Raw genomic sequence first — 20930 nt, forward strand, 5'->3', positions numbered from 1 at the left:
ATCATTCAATAAAAAACGAGCGCAGTTTCACCGAAATCATATTATAAGATTTTGATTTAGAAAGTCAGTGATTTTTTTAATACGTTATTATAAATTTAAAAGGTTAATATGACCATAAATAACATCGATATTGATATCTGGGCAAGATGACTTCATACATCACTAATTTAAATGACACTTGCCTATTCCAAATGTCACAGGTGACAACTGAGTAACTGACATCATTGTAAATAGCAAAAAGGCTGTATGGATTTCTAAAAGAATTCTATATATTTGGTGCTAAAATGGCCGAGAAATATGGAATATCGGAAGCCGAATTCAATCTCATCAAAAAACAGGCCGCAAGGCGTGCTGAATTACGCCGTGAATTCTTAAAACAAAGAACAAACCCTTTCAAACATGCTGCGGAGGCTGGTTATGTTGTGAGTTTCATTACGTAATTTATTATTTAGCATTTTATTGAGATATAAGAATAATTCATAACTTTTCTTCCTTTCAGTTCGACGAAGGACATCAAAGATTTATTTCTATGAAAGTTACGCAATTTGAACATTTTCAACCGAACCGCAGGAACGCTCTTTTTGGAATCGGAGCTATTGTGATCCCTATGTTTTTATACGGATACATGATGCATAAAGAGCGCTCAGACCGCGAGGCGAAGGTCCGATCTGGAGAACTTCGTTATAGAGACAGGCTGTTCAAGCTCCAGTGAATTGCCATTCTGTTTAAATATGCTTAGATGTCGAAAAGTTTAATATAAATAAAATCAGTTGTTTATCTTATGTCTTCTATTATTTTCATTCAAGGTAATTAACTCAGTGTGTACACTTGCTGAGTTGTTCTATATTCAAATAAATTTGACATACCTAATACACAAACATCACATAATTTGAAACATTTGTCAGAAAATATAATTCCTGTCAATATAATTTATATAAACATAAAAAATGTGTGACTACGCTTTTTCTGATATTGAATGTAAAATAATCAAAGCTCAAATAGAGAGAAGAGCCAAATACAGGAAAGAGTTTTTGAAAATGAGAACTGATCCATGTAAACATAGTCAGGAGGCAGGATATGTTGTATGTATAATTAATATTTAGCAGTCAACAGTATTCATTAATTAATTATCAATAAATAAATTGCCAAATTCTGCTAATATTTTTTGTGTTTGTCACTATCTGATCGGGCAGCAGGTTTTTTTATCGAAAGATTTGATTCACCTTTGGTCGCACTGTAAGAAACTAGTGCTTAGTTAGGGAAACAAGCAGACATTTCGAAAAATAAAATACTTACAAATATCAACAATATAGTTTGTAAATGTTATGTAGATGGCTGTGGCTTGTATAAATTGTTTTTTTTTTAGTAGATACCTACTTAAAATATAATCAAAATAAATATTTTAGTTCGACCCAGCCCTGCAGCGTTTTATGTCAATGAAAACATGTCAATATGAGTATTTCAAGCCAACCTTGGGTAATGCAGTCTGGGCAACATGTGCAGTCATAATTCCTATGATCACTTACGGATACCTTATCTATAGAAATCGTTCAGAAACCGAAGAAGCTATTCGCAGCGGTAAACTTCGATATCGAGACAGAATTTTTAAGTTGCAATAGATTTTGAAAATAAATAAAAATACTTGTGTTCACGTTTTATTGCTACAAGTGGATATTTATATATTTTACTACTTAGAAAAAATGTTTGTTAGACAGGGCTGTACCTATATACATTTGCTTGATATATAAAATATGTAATTTACACAAATATCAATTGAAAAAAAAAATTAAATTTATTCAGAAAGCCATGCTGTACCAAATTTTTGAATTATAATAGATTAAAAACTACAGAATGAAGTAAACAAAACATTTATTAGCATTTTATACATATTACACTTTAACATAAATTTACAATCCACATGTAAACTAAAGCTTATCGATCGTCCAGCGACTTGTCTCTTGCTATGACTCCATCGTCAAATTTGACCATATATGTTGTTCCCTTGTGCCAATGCGCAGTTACCTTTGCTGGCTGTAAAGAAATGTTTGCTTTAGCAACGAAAAATCATATGTTTTTTTTAAGATTCGGGTGAATCTTTACATAAGTAACCATTTTTTACTTTTATGTGAAATCTCTTGTCCAATTTGGAAGTATTAAGGTATAAGACCATTTAATGATTAAGATCTTATTGGTTATGTTTATATCATACTAGCTTCCCCGGCTTCGCCTGCATTTTGAAAGAAAAACCCGCATAGTTCCTGTTCCCGTGGGATTTCTGGGATGAAACCTATCCTATGTGTTAATCCAAGTTACCTTCTATATGTGTGCTAAATTTAATTTTAATCGGTTCAGTAGTATTTGCGTGAAAGAGTAACAAACACAAAATCACAAACTTTCGCATTTATAATATTAGTAAGATTTATAGGCTAGGCACAATCGAAATTGTTCTTTTTAATCAACAAATAGGTACCGTTATTTAACAAATTATTCATACAGTTTAGAATGGTGGTAAATAGTTGTTAATTTTACTTACAAATCCGCTTCTAGTGAGCACTGCTTCTATAATACCAGCATTGAAAGAGGCACAGTTTAGAGACCCTTTGTCCTTTGGTACACTTATAAACTTGTTTACCTGCAAACAAATTATTTTTAGATATATTTATACATACAAATCTATACACATGAGAAATAAAAATGTATGTTTGTCCAATCAGTAATCAAAATATCTGCAAAATAAGATAATATTCTATGGAAATAAAACATTTAATAATTATTGAATTAAATCTTACTTACCAAAGCATCTTTCTCAATAATATAATAAGTCCTTTCATCATCATTGGCATGTTCCAATTTATCGGCTTCTTTACCAAATAATACCTGAAGTTTCAAAATAAAGATGCAGGTGGGTATAATATAATCTATACTGATATTATAAAGCTGAAGAGTTTGTTTGTTTGTTTGAACGCGCTAATCTCAGGAACCACTGGTCCGATTTGAAAAATTATTTTGGTGTTAGATAGCCTATTTATCGAGGAAGGCTATATAATATAATCACACTAAGACCAACAGGAGTGGAGGAATGTGGGAGAAACCGCGGGGAACAGCTAGTAATTAATAATACTAAAGTAAATTAAGCAGTTGTTTCTCTTTCATAATCTAACATGTTAAAGGCCTAAATAAATACATCTAAAACATATGGAACCTTTGATTATTAAAATAATTAAAACTGTTTAAATCAAGTTTTGTTCCTTACCTTCCAAAGTGTGGATTTTACAAAGAGCAGCATATTCAGTAACTTTATTTCACGTTTGCTGTTCCTCTCTCTCACAAAATACAGATCTAATACTCTTGTGCCTACATCTTGGCCCAGTTCAGACAATCTGAAATTTTATAGTCTATTTAGTTAGAATATAGATTGATTTTTTTAAAGACCTAAAATGTAACCACATACAATAATAATAGAGCAATAAACAAAGAAACATGCACATATTATACAGGAAATTATAGTGTAAGAAATCACAATAAAATCAGAGTTCAAACTGGTACTCTTTCTGTATTAATATAAAGAATATTAAATAAATGTATGTGTTCAAATATAATTCTATTGTTCGTATAATATGTGATACTGTTGGTGTCAGCCCAGCTAAAAGAATCTGCATATTCATAACAACTACAAAAACTTACTTATTTTGTAGCTCTTGGATGGAATGCGAACGATTCTGACAATATTGTACTAATTCTGAAAAGAAAAGGGCGTAAATTGCTAACGAGACTTCGCCCTTGCCTTTACTAAGGGGCTTGTCGAGTATTGATGATTTTGAACGACTAGATGACATGATGATCACACCTAAACATTTAAACTAGGTATGGCTAAAACTATTCTTATTTAGTGTAAAAAATCATTATTTATTTCAGAGTTCAAGCGTAAACTCGAGAAATTGTAGCTTGACAGTTGACACATAATAATATGTCAATTGTCATACCGATTTGACAAATTCTTATAAAAAAATGTTTTTTTTTCTTTCCTCATTATGGCAATCCGTGATGGCAATAAGACTGAACTATTTGCCGGTGTAAAAAATTGTTACTTAAATAATAATATTAGTTTAAAAAAACTAAAAAACACGCTTTTTATAGAAAACCGAACCAAAAAAATAGAAAATTTTATCAAATTAGTGTACCTATTGTCATCGGTCCTCAATAAATCTACAAAGTTTGAACGAAATCTGGCCATTTAAAGTGGGTCAAAATCGCGCCCAAAGAAGTCGGTTACAAACATACAAACATACAGGTGAAGCTACATAAAGTAACTCTGTCTGTCTGTCTGTTACTCAATCACGCCTACTGAATCAATTTTCATGAAATTTGGTATGGAGATATTTTGATACCCGAGAAAGGACATAGGCTACTTTTTATCCCGGGCAAAATGACGCAATCCCGGAAATCCCACGGGAACGGGAACTATGCGGGTTTTTCTTTGACTGCGCGGGCGAAGCCGCGGGCGGAACCTAGTTTTTTATAATGGTGGCAGCAAATTTGTTTCAGAATGAAAGTTGGAGTTAACGTTCTATGATAATAGAAGATTCAAACACGATGATGATGATGATTACTGTACCGATACAGTAGGTCCGTAAATCTCGGCAATAGGCTAAAATTTTTCAAATAATATCTTTTCTTTTTGTAAAATTTCGTGAAATAGAGTCCATTGGCCATGACCCAAATCAAAGGATAGCGTTAAAATTTATGTCATTAGAATTTATCAAATACTTACATCGCAAATAATGAAATTAGGTCACCTCGTTTTAAATTCGTTATCTTGTGTAAATTAATTTTATTTAGTTTTGCGCATCAATACTCAATAGTCTAAACTTATGTTGGTTTGAACGCCGTAATGTTAAAATTTGAAATTGCCGCCTTCTTGAATTGCATTGTTAATGTCATTATCTATTACTTTTACTATAATCTGTGGTTAAGTTCCTTTTTCTTTTTCGCGTCGTCCGTGACTGTATCTGTACCTAATTGTGTAACTTTAATTGATTTAATTATAACAAAGTTAAATTCAACCGTTTGTTTATTTATTTCCAACAACAGGTTATGCCGTATTACACAGTATTACAGTCGATTAATAATTAGTCCGTCAAAGTACCGCGTGCATAACCTCATCATATATCACAAGTTACCGGCTCGCGATCTTTCTGCTGCTTTTCAAAATTCAAGATGAACAGTAACAATACAATTATGTCGATCCCAAAACTCACGGGGCGAGATAACTGGTCAAACTGGAGTTTCGCCGTTAGAGCGTATCTGCAACATGAGGAGCTGGATGAATGTCTTACGAGGGAACCCGATTGTAATGATCCAAAGGCTATGAAAAAGGATGTAAAAGCTAAGTCAAAATTAATTCTATTGATTGATCCCATACTCTATATCCATATTCAAGATGCAGTCAATGCCAAACAAGTCTGGGACAACCTCACAATTTCTTTTGAAGACAGTGGGTTGACTAGAAAAGTAGGTTTATTAAAGGACTTAATTAACACGACCTTAGAAACGAGCGAAAATGTTGAAAGTTATATAAATAAAATAATGTCAGCAGCCCATAAACTCCGGAACATCAAGTTCAAGGTTGATGATGAGTGGCTAGGCACTTTAATGCTTGCAGGCTTGCCGGACACATACAAGCCAATGATTATGGGTATAGAGAGTTCGGGAGTAAATATTAGTGCCGACTTGATTAAAACAAAATTACTTCAAGAAATAGTAACAACTAATTCCGACTTCGCTCTCTACAGTAACAGAGAATATAAGAAACAATTTCAAAAGAAAGGACCGAGGTGTTTCAATTGCAACCGATATGGCCACTTAAGTAAAAACTGCAGACTGAAGAAAAAGGATTCAAGTAACAATAAAAACTCAGGTTATGTAGCTGTATTTTCTGCGACCACAAAAAATGATAATGGATGGTACATAGACTCAGGAGCATCTATGCACATGACGATGCGGCAAGACTGGCTTTATGATGTAGTACCTCCTCCGATCAAATGTATCAAAATAGCAAATGACAAAATGCTTCCGGTTGAAAGCTGTGGTAAAATAGACCTGAATATTGTTGGAAAACATGGCAGAAGAAAAATTCAAGTAAGGGATGTCCTGTATGTTCCAAAACTTGCAACTAATCTCCTGTCTGTCAGTCAAATGATAAAGAATGGATCCTCCGTACAATTCACTAAAAATGGATGCAAAATATTTAATAAAAACAATGTTGAAGTAGCGAATGCAAATCTAATAAGTAACATGTACCGGCTGAATACTGATTTTACCTCAGCATACAATTGCAAATCAAATGAGACCGACTTGACTGAATTGTGGCATCAAAGAATGGCTCATTTAAATTACAGTGATTTATATAAATTGACAGAGAGTGTTCATGGAGTTAATTTAAATAAAATTAAAAAAATGGTATGTGAACTGTGTCAAAAAGGAAAACAATGCAGGCTGCCGTTCCCAGCTGAAGGTTCACGAGCGAAGCACCCTCTTGATATAATACATTCTGATGTCTGTGGACCGATGGAGGTGAAGTCACTCGGTGGGGCCAGGTACTTCCTCACCTTCACAGATGATTATACCAGGAAAGTATTTGTTTATTTTTTACATAATAAATCAGATGTATTTTTAAAGTTTAAAGAGTACAAGGCTTTAGTAGAAAATCAACTAAATTCAAAAATTAAATGCTTGAGAACTGATAATGGAAGAGAATATTTAAGCACTGAATTTATAGGTTATTTAAAAAAATCTGGGATTGTTCATCAAACTTCTAACTCATACACTCCTCAACAAAATGGATTAGCTGAAAGAATGAATCGCACACTAATGGAAAGAGCACGTTGCATGCTAATAAATGCTAATTTACAGAAGCAGTTCTGGGCTGAAGCAGTAGCCGCAGCTGCCTACATTACTAACCGATGTCCGACGCGCGCTCTCTCATATGCGACTCCTGAGGAGGTATGGTCTGGGAAGAAACCAAATGTAAGTCATTTTAAAATTTTTGGATGTGAAGCCATGGTTAAAATACCACAAGAAAAACTACAAAAACTAGATGCAAAGGCAATTAAAATGATTTTCATTGGTTACTGTGAAACAACTAAAGGCTACAAGTTTATAAATCCAAAGACACATAAAGTGATTGTTAGTAGAGATGTTGTCTTTTTGGAAAATTCAATAAAACAAAACCATGTTGTAGTACCAATTTCTAGTAGTGAAAATATAGAATCAACATGTAATGTTAAGCCTACAAATGTAAACTCTGAGTTGAATGAAAATTCACTGGATAATTCCCAATCTAAAGATATAACCTCCGCATCAGATAGCGATGATTCTTTTCATTCCAATGACGATGACATATCTCTGTACATACCTGAAAGAAAAATTGAATTAGTACCAAATATTAACATAATAACAAGATCTAAAAGATTAATAAAAGATAATAATACTTACCTCTGCATGGATGGAGTTACATTACCTGATGTGCCGCAGACATACTCTGAAGCTGTGTCATGCCGGGATGGAGACAAATGGAAACAATCAATTCAGGAGGAGCTTAAGGCACACAAACAAAATGAAACCTGGACGTTGGTAGAGAAGCCTCCAAATGTCAAGACTATTGGATGCAAGTGGGTCTTTCGTATCAAAGATGAGCCAACAGGTATGATTTATAAATCTAGATTATGTGCCAAAGGATGTTCACAAAGCTATCAAATTGATTATACAGAAACATTTTCTCCAACGGTGAGATATGACTCAGTCCGAATTATACTAACTGAAGTATGTCAACACAATCTTGAAATGATACAGTTTGATATTAAAACTGCTTTTCTGTATGGAGACATAACAGAAAATATATATATGTATCCACCTGAAGGATTAGATGTTCCACCAAACTATATTTGTAAATTAAATAAGTCTCTTTATGGATTAAAACAAGCTCCAAGGTGCTGGAACTCTAAGTTCAAAACTGTTCTGAACAATTTTGGTTTTAATAACAGTCACTCAGATCAATGTGTGTATACAGGTCAAGTAAATGGTATTAAAGTTTATTTGTTGTTATATGTTGACGATGGATTAATAATATCAAAGGATAGATCTGTAATTGATAAAGTTATAAGTCAGCTTAAAGAAAATTTTGAAGTTAAAACTATGGAGCCAAGAAATTTTGTTGGTTTGCAAATAGAGAGGTCTAAAGGACACTTATTCATTCATCAAACAAAATATATTGAAAAATTATTAATAAAATTTAACATGAGCAATGCTAATGGATGTAGTATACCTATTGATCCTCATACTTCCTTAATAAAGAAAAAGGTGACACTTGAAGAGAGAATACCATATAGAGAGGCTGTAGGTTCTCTTATGCACTTAGCTATTGTAAGTAGGCCTGACATCATGTTTGGAGTCAGCTTAGTAAGTAGGTATCTTGATTGCTATGATGACAGTCACTGGGTTGTTGTTAAAAAGATACTTAAATATTTAAAAGAAACCAAAGAATATGGTATTAATTATTCTTCAACAGACAATAACATAGTAGAAGGATATAGCGATTCAGACTATGCCACAGACACCGAGTCTAGAAGATCTACTTCTGGGTATGTTTTCATAAAAAATGGTGCAGCTGTCACATGGTCGAGTCAACGGCAACAGAGCATTGCACTGAGCACTACAGAGGCAGAATTCATGGCTGCGTGTTCGGCCACAAAAGAAGCTTTATGGATTAAAAGATTACTTTGTGATATTAGTGCGTATAATCAGGATTCAATTTGCTTAAATGTAGACAATCAAAGTGCAATTTCAGTAATTAAAAATGTAGATTTTCATAAAAGGTGTAAGCACATTGATGTAAAGTATAAATTTGTAAAGGAGAAGTTTCAAGAGAATGAAATAGATTTAAGCTATATATGTACTAATGAACAGTGTGCAGATATATTTACTAAACCCCTTCCTCGAGTGAGATTTCAATATTTGAGAGATAAAATGGGTGTAAAATTAAAGAAGTAATTTTTGTTTTTTATATTTTTGTTTTGTTGTAATATTAATGTATCAGTACACTGTTACAAACTGTGTGTATGACTATGTATGTCACTCTTGATAATTTTTGTTTTGATTTGTGTTTATATGTAAAAGAATATGTAAAGTAAATTGTAGTTTAGACTGAAGAAGGCTTTAATTTGGTGGGTGTGTTAAAATTTGAAATTGCCGCCTTCTTGAATTGCATTGTTAATGTCATTATCTATTACTTTTACTATAATCTGTGGTTAAGTTCCTTTTTCTTTTTCGCGTCGTCCGTGACTGTATCTGTACCTAATTGTGTAACTTTAATTGATTTAATTATAACAAAGTTAAATTCAACCGTTTGTTTATTTATTTCCAACAACACGTAATCTCAGAAATTATTGGTCTGTTTAGTCTCCGCCTGGATTAGGAATTAAAACTACCTGAACATTTTTCTGTATTGTGGGTTAGCCACATTGTATAAACAATTTCAGAATAACTCACCGAATAATTTATATAAATCAAGGACTATTATATATAAATAGATACTGTAAAACACAATATATTATGCCGTTTGCACCCTGAGTATGTAGGTACCTTTATAGTTCAAAATGTATATTAAACATCTATCAACTACCCTCAACTGCTTTATGAACTACTTATATTCGGTAATTTTTAAATTTTCTTGGTCGGGCTGGAATGGACATGAATATAAAAAAAAAATATTTAAAATCTTACGTCGATTCCAAAAGGCTATTCAGGACAGTATTATTACGTTGTCCTGGGAAAACAGGATGTAAAGACTCTTCTAGCTCTAACCTAAAGCGGGCGCTGGTTTCCCCAATACAATAATATTTAAACGCACAAACGGTTAGCATACTTTGTGGTCATAAATCTATTTATTATTTTTAAAACAATAGTAGAAACTCTACTACATTCATAATATTATAATAATACTATTTAAGTTTATAAAGAAGTATCCAATCTGGAATAACTATAATGATGGGAAATAAAAAATACGCAGTATTTTTATTGTTTAACTATATTTATTAATTACAATTAAAATAACAAAATCAATTTCGTGTCACGTAATAAAAATATAATACGTCCATGTACATTGGACGGTAAATCCTTTCCTCACAATATTATAATTTAACACCCCAATTTTATATTATTTGTATGTTCGCACCATTTACCTTATAAGCAAATTGCAAATATTTAATTTTTCGTATAATTAAATTTGTGATGTTTCAGTACCGAAGGCAGATCCTTTTTTTATCATCTGGGGACAAATCCTTGAGCTAAACAAATTCTCTTTATTGAACAAGTTCGAATTCCGTACCTGTTCTTACGGATACTTGGCCATGCGTGCGGCCAATGCCGAGGCGTGATATTTGGCGCATGATATAAACTTTGGTTAAAGTGGCGCATGATATTTTGGAGGATGTAATAATTAGAAAATTAGGTGATTAACTGCATGAAACTGCTGGGACGACATCATATTTTCCATGTTGGGGAAAAATATACAATATGTAATAGAATACAGATAATATAACTTTAGTACTGTTTCTCTGTAGGTTAGAGTAAAAATGTTTGTATTCAAAGGAATGGTACACACTATACCATTTAGATTGTTCTGAAATTACAATTTATAGATTGCACATATGTAATAGACGAATGTAATTCGATATCGTAATATACTACTGCGCCTTCCACGAGAATAAAAGGATTTACATGATAATGTTTACAATAAAATACACTATTTTATAATAACGTATAATGTTAAATGCCACATTGTATTTTTCTAATGTCATCACAGTTTCAGATACAAATACAATAAATATTTTGCATTGAAATGTTTCTAAAACTTAGCATCGTTTATTAATTATTTAATAATATAAAAACATTTTTGGAGGTTTGAAAAATTACGAAACAAATCCATAACATGTTGCCAGAATATAATATTTTATTACATTGCCATTTTAAAGACTCTGAAATTGATTTTATGTAACTTTTACAAAAGTATGTATGTTTCATCAACAACAACAGTACTCTTAAAGATTATACTATACAATACAAATTGTTATTTTGCAGGTACAATTTTTTTCACTACACTTTGTAGATTTTGTTAGTATATGTTAACTTAAATTTAAAAATCGTGTAATAAAAATAAATAACAAAAGATCCAACTCTTTGGCTGTATTGTTGGGATTATGTATAAGTGCTAAGTAAAAATTATGTACATAAAATAGAAAAGTGCAAAATTTTCAGTTTATTGGCACTATTTTAACAAATTTGTTAGAATAATTTCTTGTATGCAAATACAACTAATGGCAGATTGTTCTTGCTATCTCTTTCTACTATTGTAAGTAATTTATATGTAAGAGCGAAATAGTGTTATAATTTCCAAACATTTTCAGACATGTGATTTATGAGCATAATAAATTATTTGTGCAATTTTAAAGAGAAGCATATTTTTTGCCTATTGAATCATTTAGTACTTAATTCTCATATAAAACAATAATTAGTATTAAAATAAAATTAGTTGATTAGAATGAAATCTAATTATAATATATGTACTATAATATACACTATTTTAACATTACTGTGCATCATATCTACATTTCTTGCGGTTAATTTATGATTATATAAATTACAAGGGTTGCCGTTGATAACTTATTTTTCCATTTTTTCACATAAATCAAAACCAACTCAAAACCCGATATTAATCTTATACTCAACCTTAAAAATACATACCATATTGAATAAAAATTTTAGTACAAAACGTTGCAAGTAAGGCCACCCAAACATTATTAAAACGGCAACCCTGTTTATTTTGACATACAAACTTAACAGCAAGTTGACTGCACCGTTTCTGCCTCTAGCAAATTAAAGTCCATGCCGTTAGGTCGGTTGAAGCCCGTCTTGATGCCGTCCCACCCGTCCTCTACCTTGTATTCACCAGTTTGTATACGATTGTATACCTCTTGAGCAACTAGTATGAAAGCCTGTTCGACGTTTAGGCCTGTTTTCGCTGACGTTTCTACGTGATGTAAACCTGGAATATTCCAATTTGATTAGAAAATTATGATATTGTTTATAAATGTTTCATTAACCCATTGAGCCCCGAGCGGCTCGATCGGTCCACGACACAATAGATTTTCTATTTTGTCTGTGATTCTGGGGGCTGAGTTATTAATTAAAAAAGACCGTGTGTGTCAAGCACATGTGTCAGAAGTGAAAATTCTTTGGCAAGATTCAAAGATCCAAAATCGTCGCCTTACTCCATGATGTGACGGTATTGCCATGGCACAACCTTGAAATTTTACTCTCAACGTTACACTTTAAAAAATGTGTATGTTTGTTTAATTTGTATATCTTAGATTGTTTGTGATAGCTCAAATCTTTTGTTGATATGTATCAATTAAAAAGGGTGGAAAATAAATTATTTTACATTGTAAATTTTACTGTAATTATTGAGGAAAAAAAATATAAATATTATGACTACGCACACTTTGACTTTGAAATAGATTAATCGAAGATGTTATCTAAACAATGTATTGCAATAATAATAATTTATTTTCTATTAGGTATCAAATAAATAAAACCAATGAAGTAAATAATAAAATTCAAGGACATATATTTGGAAATTGTACCTTGAACATATTCATAAGCACACTAGGTGAGGCCTACTTACATTGAATTTAAACAAACTTACGCAAGGTCAATATACATTTAAGAAACATTGTAGATTAAAATTTAAGAAGTACATTATTTGCAAGAAAAATTATATTTTATCTTCACAAATTTGTCATATTACGTGTTCCTCTTTGGTACAATATTTTGCATTTGAGAAGATAATTTATTCTTTCCTACTACACCATTTATTCTTTACTACATAGCTTTGGCTTCATAAAGGACTTTTTTTTAAATTCAACATGTCTTTGTCAACATAATGGTGATACAGGTAGTGATTTAGAGGTCTCCTAGTTTTTTCTTATGATATAAAGTTATTTAACCTTGGACCTCTATGACTTAGAAATTGATATAAATAGATACAATATGTGATATAAGTAATATAAATATTGCAATTTTACTAAAAAAAAACTTGCTTACCATTTTCTTCAGCAAACATTCTAGCTTCTTCACATGAGACCTCCCTCCTTGCACCACTTTTGTTATCTGTCCCAACCAGATCTATCTTACAGCCCACAAGAGCAAACACTGGTCTGTGGGGCTCTATATGTCGTTTTGCCTCCATCATCCACAAGGGTATGTGTTCGAAACTTGATCTATTACACACATCGTACACTAGGAGGGCACCTACTGAATTCCTATAATATGATTTCGTTATTGATCTGAATCTCTCTTGTCCAGCAGTGTCCCAAAGCTGCAGTTTAATTCGCGTTCCATCTTGCACTTCGATTATTCGCGCGAAGAAATCAACACCAACAGTGGGATCCGACAACTAAAATGTAATGCGTAATTTACATAACGTTTTCGACAAAAATATATCAACAAAAACAAAGAAAATTACCTCTGCGAATTTTCCATCTGTAAAATACTTTAGCAGAGAGCTCTTCCCCACTGTGCTGTCGCCGATTAGAATAAGCCTAAACTGGTAATCAAATATAGGATCAACCATTTTCTAACATGTAATTCTTTCGTTTCCTAAAATAATTTACGTATTTAACGTTTATTGAATATCACTGCGATTACTGCATATTACAGAATACAGATCACGCATAATATGCCAATGTCATTTTGAACACATTGTCTTTGAATTAGAAGTGTGTCTATGGAGTGAAATGGGTTTGGGTGTGGGTTTGGGTGTGAACAAGAAGCTTATATCTTATACACTGGAGATTTCGGTATGAACATTTGACGTGTAACAAGAAAATTGTTGTGTTTTATCACTTTCACACCTAACTTGGTATTGCCACTGTTAATACGAAGTTTCCCAAGGCTACTATGTATGCTGTAATATTCTGTGCAAAAGGTTAGTTTTTGTACATGAGTTTGTTGATAAATTGCCAACAACGTCATTAAGAAGCATTGTTGGATGAGACAATTATTATTTATGCTAAATAAAATAAGTATCTGAACCAATTATTAAAAAGCGATGCTCCCTGATTATGGGTAGTTACCATAATAAAATTGTAGCAACTCTCACTTTGACAATATGGCATAAGTGTCAAAAAAATTGCGTCGCTTCGAATATTTAAGTTAATATTGTTGCGTATTTAATAAATATTTTCCGAATATAAATAATGTATTGCATTGTGAAAAATTGCAGAAGTGTTAGGACACCAAATTCTGGCATAGAATTTAACAGGCAAGTGTATATTTACGTTATTTACAATATTCCTCAATACTCCTGCATTTACCCGTTTAGAATCATTTCAATGGCAAAAATTGTAAAATTTTGCATCATTTTAGAAAGCAGTCATATTAAATTTGTTATTTCCTAAAACTTTATCATTTTTCAACAAGTTTTCAATAAACAAAATTAACAAGTAAGGTAACCATGATGACGAGTTTTTATGGATAGTGAAGAGAATATATTGTAATAACAATATTATGATGAAATTTAGAACACCATTTTCAAGATAGTTACTAGTAATGAAACAACACACGACATCGGTATTGCACTCACATGTAGTTATAAGATTGTTCGTTTTTACATTGAAATTTATACTTTTTTAACTTACCTCATATTTTTTGTTTCAGCTTTCCAAAAAGTAAAATAAAAAGAAATATATGTGCCCATCAAGGGTAAAATTACTGAAGATTACGACCCAGAAAAAAATACCTTTTGAAAAATAAACTTTGTAAAGTTAGCTGAAATTTGTGCAAGGCTGTTATAAACAGTTTTTCTTTGATGATTTTGGCTTGAAATTGACCCGTCGAAGCAACGCGTTTAAAAAGAAGATCTGAGTAGCTTACAATTTGGTAAACAGCATCTGATGCAAAACACAACTTTCCTCTATTTACAAAGGATGTTAATGCTATATATGGGTTCATATCCAGGCTTTGTAGCCAAAAGTTATTTAAAACTATCATTCTATACCAATTAAAATTGTATGTACCTATAAAGTATGACCAGTAATATTATAATATAATTAATACTGTTAAAAATATATGTCGATATTATTTATAGACCATGATTTTTAGTTTTTTCTATTTCGAAAAATCCTGAATATACAAACCAGTGTGGTTACCCACAGACAGAGACAAAAAACAACACTGACGTCATTCAAGGTTTTATTTTCTTGTGACAAGTTAATGGTCATAGTGCAATCTCCAGTGTATTAGATTTAAGCTTCTTGGGTGTGAACCGTGGGTGTGAACAAGAAGTGTGTGAATATGTAAATTTAATTGTCTTCTTATTAAATGTATTTTATGTATGGAGTTTGAATGAATTGTAATGAATTTAATTGGAATATTCAAGCACTTTGACATTTAAAATATTATTACATTAAAATTTAAAATTATTATTAAATTATTATTATGTAAAAAATTAATTTAAATTTATATTATATTATTTTTCAGCAAACTTACATATTATTGAATTTAAAATCTGCAATAGTAATGCTTGTTTGATTTATATAATGGCTCTTTAATTATTATTGTTAAATACCTAATATTTTTTAATAAAATGACAAATTGTAATTGAATTGTAATGAACCTGTGTAATGAACATTGAACGCTGTAATTTCCTGTAATTAAAGGTACAGTAGATTATGTATTTTAATAAGATGTAATAAACGTTAACTGTGTCCTTTGTTGGAAATTCTATAATAAACTAGCTTACCGCCCGCGGCTTCGCCCGCTTTCTCTAAAACGATTTGAGATTTAAACTATCCTATCTCTCAAGTTGGATTGAACTGCACATGTTGTGCGAATTATATTATAATCGGTTAAGTGGTTTAGGAGTCCATTGAGGACAAACATTGTGACACGAGATTTATATATATTAAGATAAAATAAAAATAAAAATGAATAATAACATTTGAATAACGCTTAATTTATCCCGCAAATTCAGGCTTGGCCTGAAGTTTAACTTTAATTAGGATTATAAATTGCCTAAAGGGACGAAAAATCACAGACACCACATTCATACGGAACACTTCTGGTTCCAAATTCCAACTTCCAAGTTTCAGTTTGCATTCGAACGAATATGGAGGCGATTATCGACGCAAAACTGCACCAACGTATAAATTTTAAAATCAGTGCAATCGGTGTTGGCCTTGAAATTCGCATAGAAGAGAAGTGGGCAGTGGCTCGCGTCTCGCGAAGACACATACTACAGACTAATAATAATATACTACGTAATACAAATGTTTCATCGAGTGACGAACGACGGAAACCAATAATAGGTACCTATCCACCAAGAAGCTTATATCTAATACACTGGAGATTGCACTATGAACATTAACTTGTCACAAGAAAATATGTCCTTGAATGACGCCTGTATGTTTTTTATCCCTTTCATACCAACTTGCCAAGTTAGGTGTGAAAGGGATAAAAAAAATACAGGCGTCATTCAAGGTCATATTTTCTTGTGACAAGTTAATGTTCGTAGTGCAATCTCCAGTGTATTCTGTGAGTGTATATATAAGCTTCTTGGTATCCACCATCACCACAGATTTTATTAAATCGATATCGACAAATTTAGTAGCTAGGTACAACGTCGATACCAATTTAGATTTGGCTAGTCTAGGATGGCTAAATATTTACCTCCAGAATCGTCGCTATTTTTATTTAAACCTAAATAATGTTGCAAATATGGTACGATTCGTACGTTGATTCGGTCAAAACATTTTTTGAATGATAAATTTAGTAGGTAGATATGTAGAAACTAGAAGGCAATATGAAATTACTGAAATAATTACCTAGACATTGTTGCATCTTCATTATATTTTGATATTTCGGCAAGCCGCGCGGCACGTTATAGGTAAACCAGAATCTGATGGCAATTAGGGAAATCAAAATTTTGAGTGTGCAACCCTAGGGAAAATGGACTGAACGATCTTGATACTGCTTATTTTTTTATTTGTCCTCAATATCATTAGTCACATTACATAAGTGGACAATACTGTACTTAATAATGAGATATCCACTTAATATTATTTAGTTACATACTTACATGTATAATATACAATTATACATATTACTTTTATACTATATTTGTATATTCATTACCAGTGTGCCATGTGAAAATATCGATATAATGATAATGCAGATCAAAATTGCTTATAATTTTTTATAAAATAAAATTTAAATAAAATAAAATTATGTTTATTTTCGTCACACATTATAAAATTGACTTGGACAGCTTGGACTTGACGAAAAGCCGTATTGGAAACTCCTGTAATAAGTTTTCATAAAATTATATTCTAATCAACAAACAATATTATAGTTACCTACATATAATATTTTTTAATATAAAGTATCAAAACGGGTAAGTCAAATTTACAAATAAAATCTTGAAAATTGAAAATTGTGATGTGTTTGACCCTTCTTCATCGAATGTTTTTCTATACACATTATAAAAAACACCTCTTGCTTGTGATCGCAGTGGCTTTTTCGACATTTTCGAAGATTTTTTAGACAAAATCCTAAAAATTATTCATCAACTGCAAAAAAGACAAATAATTTGACAACCAATTTGATAGTTGTCAAATAAGTTGCCACATGAAAATCTTTTATTTCTTAAATATAAATATGCCATCAGATTCTGGTAGACCTATACATCTCGTATGGTCGCATGGTCGTACAGCTGGCAATACTCAAAACTGTCGAGAAGTGAGATCAATTATACATTATACTCTTTGAGTGAGATGGAGAACTCGAGAAACGACAAGCGACGACTTTTACTAGATTTCTAATATCGCTTTTCTATAGTTTTCGCATAAAAGTAGATAGTTTTAATTATTTACAATTAGAAATAAAATACAAATTATGCACTAACGAGCGAACAATATATAAATAAGTCATGTGAATGTTTTGTGAGTGGCGTACCTATGTGTAAATAATAATTTGCTAGTGTCTCCAGAAATCCCGCCGATTGGTAATAAATTGTGAAACATGAGTTTTAGTCAAGGCCTAGCTAAGATTAAGGAAAATGATGATAAACATAAGTCTACTCCCATCGGTTTGTATTGAAATATTAAAAGGATTTTGAATTAATTTTGTTTGTAGTTTTATTTTGAGAGGTTATGTGGCGTTAATTTTTAGCTAAGGTGGCGCCTGAGTTGAAGCAAAATAGTGACGCTGATACACAGATATCGAAAACATGTGCTGTGTTGGGATGTGAGGATTCGAAGAATTTCAATTCTGACTCATTTTTTCCGTAAGTCTTTGGTCATAACATTAAGAATTAATTAATTAGACAAAATTTGAAAATTTCCAACAAACCTTCCCTGTGAACATGAAATTAGACAGATTTAAAAATTTATGTTTACATTTTCTTTATTTAATAACAATAATAACTACATTTTATTGACCATAAACAGATGGTATTTCTTCCATATATTCATAAGTCAACATTTATAATATTATATACCTAAATTAAGTTTACACTCTATCATTCTAGAATAAATTTATAAATTAAAATGGCACAGAGACAGACTGGCTATAAGATGGCTTGTTACCTAAGTTTGACAATGTTTTTCAAACTGCATGTAATTTATGATATTATAGTTTCATAATGTACCAAAAATATCAACCACTTGTTATAGATTTCCCGAAGATCCCAATCTGAGGCAAATATGGACAGATTTAACTGGCAGGAACAATTGGACGCCAACAGATTACTCTTACATATGTGTGCAACATTTCTCCGTTGATTGCTTTGAGTGTAACGCAAATAATGTTGTAGTCCTTATGAGTAAGGCAGTGCCCTCGCTGAAGTTGCCTAAACATGTTTTAGAGGTATGTTTTTACAAGTAATAATAGAAAAAAATAAACATCCACCAAATAATAGTTTATAGTTTTTCCTTTTTACCATATATCTTGAATTTATTTTGCTATACTCTGTTACATCCTTGTGTATAAACTTTTATTGATATAGTAGAAATCATTCTTGTAACAAAAAATACATTATTGCATTTCTTCAATTATTAAATAGCCAACAAAATAATACAATTGAGATAAGTATAAATGATATGATATCTATAATTTACCACAACAATTTGAATGGTTTCTTAGGTTTTTTATATCATCTTGATTAAACGTTAACATTAAAGAAGTTATTTAAAAAATAAAGTTTCATACAAATTTCATTATAGGTTGAATACATAGATGAAGACACACTAGACAATGAAGATCAAGAATATTATTCCGATAATGAATATGAGATGGAATATGATGAGAACGACAAACCTCTAACGAACGGACCCACACATTCCATTAAAAATGAGAGATTAGAGAACACAGAAATCAATGTTGAGGTGCTGAAACTATTTTCAGAAGTGCAAAAAATGCAAAAACAAGCCGTACAAATGAAAGAGAAGTATAGGTATACAATGCGGGCCTACAACCGACAGAGTAGATTTCTAACTAGGCTCAAAGAGGTTATCGAAATGAAGAAAAATATACTCAACCAAAAGAGACGGAAGAAGTCTAGAATATTGTTATCCTTGCAAGATAAAATGAAGGAAGATACAAATGGTTTGGTTCTAGCCATGCCCACTAGACATACGGACGACTTGAAGAATTTCGCGTTAAGTGTGTATAGATATTCCCCACAAGCGTACATCTATATAAGGAATACATTAAGAACTCTATTACCAAGTACTGATATATTAGAATCATGGATTTCCTCAGGATACGAACCAAAAAATATGCTAACAAACAGTAATTTAATTAGGGTGGTGTCAGAATTGACTGATACAGAATTAAATTGTAAAGTGTCTTTACGTTAGTGTAGATAAGTTAAATTTTACTTGAATTACGAATATTTCTGATGTTTTGCAGATTTCTTAAGTTTTTAAAGATTAGAATTGATTATGGACATTCACATCGTAAATACATATTTTTATGGTCATATTGTATTTTATTTTATTCTCTTGTATATAAACATTTTTAATTCACCCGCTTATTATATAATATTTTCATAGACAGCAGTGTCTATGAAATTGCATAGCTTCTATCGCGGGCCTTGAGCGCGGGGACCGAATCGAGAAATTCCGTAACGAAAAAACCTCACGCCCCCCACTCCGACGACGGGCGGGGCGGCGGGGAGGTGTGGCTTGAAGGCATGCTATGCAATAGCTTTACCGCGGCAGTCCCCGAGTGCCACACGTCTTTTTAATACATTGTTTTAGTCTATTGGCTATCAATTTTCATTTTTTTCCCAGTATGCCCAGTGGTCACATAATATTATGTATTTAATTTTTACGTGTTTATTACATATTTTTGAAATAGTTGATTGTTGTTGACTACGCACTTTTAGCAATGCTTCTTGGTTTGAAATTATTATGGGTAGGCGTCACTGACCGGTTTGAATTTTTTTTTCATACGAAAGTTTTAAGATTTTATTTGTATTGGCATTTCTAATGACTGCTAACTCTTTTGGGTTTTATATATTGGTTTCAAATGAAATAAGACTTGGTCGAAGTGTAACATCTTCAAGTTTAACAGGAGTACATTATTTTCCACCTTTCCATCCATTTCGTTACTTCGTCATTTAAGTAGGTAATATTCTTGACGCATTTCAGAAATGGGATAAATTTATGGGATTTTGATTCTGTGTAAAAATTGAAATTTTAATTCATTTTAAATTTGTAAACAGCCGATTATTGAAGGATATTCTTGTTTTAGTTCAGAAGTTGTTATGAACTGAAAATTATCATTTTCAACTCATATGTTGATGTTCAACGAAA

At 31.6% G+C, this 20930-nt stretch overlaps 4 protein-coding genes across 4 annotated transcripts; 2 read left to right on the forward strand and 2 right to left on the reverse strand.

The window, feature by feature from the left end:
* The first annotated feature begins 191 nt into the window (after positions 1-191).
* Positions 192-782, forward strand: LOC123696748. Its single transcript, XM_045643113.1, has 2 exons — positions 192-422; positions 500-782. The coding sequence occupies exons 1-2, from the start codon at positions 285-287 to the stop codon at positions 710-712; spliced, it is 351 nt and encodes a 116-aa protein (XP_045499069.1). The 5' UTR covers positions 192-284; the 3' UTR covers positions 713-782.
* Positions 783-1852: 1070 nt separating this feature from the next.
* Positions 1853-3951, reverse strand: LOC123696753 (trafficking protein particle complex subunit 5). Its single transcript, XM_045643120.1, has 5 exons — positions 3685-3951; positions 3254-3380; positions 2794-2877; positions 2534-2632; positions 1853-2031 (listed from the first exon to the last, which is right to left on the reverse strand). Exons 1-5 carry the CDS (start codon positions 3834-3836, stop codon positions 1933-1935), a joined length of 561 nt encoding a protein of 186 aa, XP_045499076.1. The 5' UTR covers positions 3837-3951; the 3' UTR covers positions 1853-1932.
* Positions 3952-10804: 6853 nt separating this feature from the next.
* LOC123696781 (ras-related protein Rab-39B) lies at positions 10805-13793 on the reverse strand. Its single transcript, XM_045643146.1, has 3 exons — positions 13580-13793; positions 13159-13510; positions 10805-12100 (listed from the first exon to the last, which is right to left on the reverse strand). The coding sequence occupies exons 1-3, from the start codon at positions 13685-13687 to the stop codon at positions 11892-11894; spliced, it is 669 nt and encodes a 222-aa protein (XP_045499102.1). The 5' UTR covers positions 13688-13793; the 3' UTR covers positions 10805-11891.
* Positions 13794-17893: 4100 nt separating this feature from the next.
* On the forward strand, positions 17894-20092 carry LOC123696932 (THAP domain-containing protein 1-like). The gene is made up of 4 exons (XM_045643328.1): positions 17894-18199; positions 18283-18397; positions 18786-18978; positions 19335-20092. Exons 1-4 carry the CDS (start codon positions 18133-18135, stop codon positions 19968-19970), a joined length of 1011 nt encoding a protein of 336 aa, XP_045499284.1. The 5' UTR covers positions 17894-18132; the 3' UTR covers positions 19971-20092.
* Positions 20093-20930: the final 838 nt, after the last annotated feature.

This window comes from Colias croceus, chromosome 13, assembly GCF_905220415.1.
Source record: "Colias croceus chromosome 13, ilColCroc2.1".
Classification (NCBI taxonomy): domain Eukaryota; kingdom Metazoa; phylum Arthropoda; class Insecta; order Lepidoptera; family Pieridae; genus Colias; species Colias croceus.

What these genes read in the sequence shown, in the direction of transcription:
- LOC123696748 (XM_045643113.1), top strand. Translation starts at nt 285, where the DNA reads ATGGCCGAGAAATATGGAATATCGGAAGCCGAATTCAATCTCATCAAA. An exon ending in CTGCGGAGGCTGGTTATGTT is followed by an intron (nt 423 to 499) that starts GTGAGTTTCATT and finishes TCTTCCTTTCAG; the next exon opens with TTCGACGAAGGACATCAAAG.
- LOC123696753 (XM_045643120.1), bottom strand. Translation starts at nt 3,836, where the DNA reads ATGTCATCTAGTCGTTCAAAATCATCAATACTCGACAAGCCCCTTAGT. An exon ending in ATCCAAGAGCTACAAAATAA is followed by an intron (nt 3,381 to 3,684) that starts GTAAGTTTTTGT and finishes ATAAAATTTCAG; the next exon opens with ATTGTCTGAACTGGGCCAAG. An exon ending in TGCTCACTAGAAGCGGATTT is followed by an intron (nt 2,032 to 2,533) that starts GTAAGTAAAATT and finishes ATTTCTTTACAG; the next exon opens with CCAGCAAAGGTAACTGCGCA.
- LOC123696781 (XM_045643146.1), bottom strand. Translation starts at nt 13,687, where the DNA reads ATGGTTGATCCTATATTTGATTACCAGTTTAGGCTTATTCTAATCGGC. An exon ending in CAGATGGAAAATTCGCAGAG is followed by an intron (nt 13,511 to 13,579) that starts GTAATTTTCTTT and finishes ATTACATTTTAG; the next exon opens with TTGTCGGATCCCACTGTTGG. An exon ending in AATGTTTGCTGAAGAAAATG is followed by an intron (nt 12,101 to 13,158) that starts GTAAGCAAGTTT and finishes GGAATATTCCAG; the next exon opens with GTTTACATCACGTAGAAACG.
- LOC123696932 (XM_045643328.1), top strand. Translation starts at nt 18,133, where the DNA reads ATGAGTTTTAGTCAAGGCCTAGCTAAGATTAAGGAAAATGATGATAAA. An exon ending in ACATAAGTCTACTCCCATCG is followed by an intron (nt 18,200 to 18,282) that starts GTTTGTATTGAA and finishes GTTAATTTTTAG; the next exon opens with CTAAGGTGGCGCCTGAGTTG. An exon ending in AATTCTGACTCATTTTTTCC is followed by an intron (nt 18,398 to 18,785) that starts GTAAGTCTTTGG and finishes CACTTGTTATAG; the next exon opens with ATTTCCCGAAGATCCCAATC.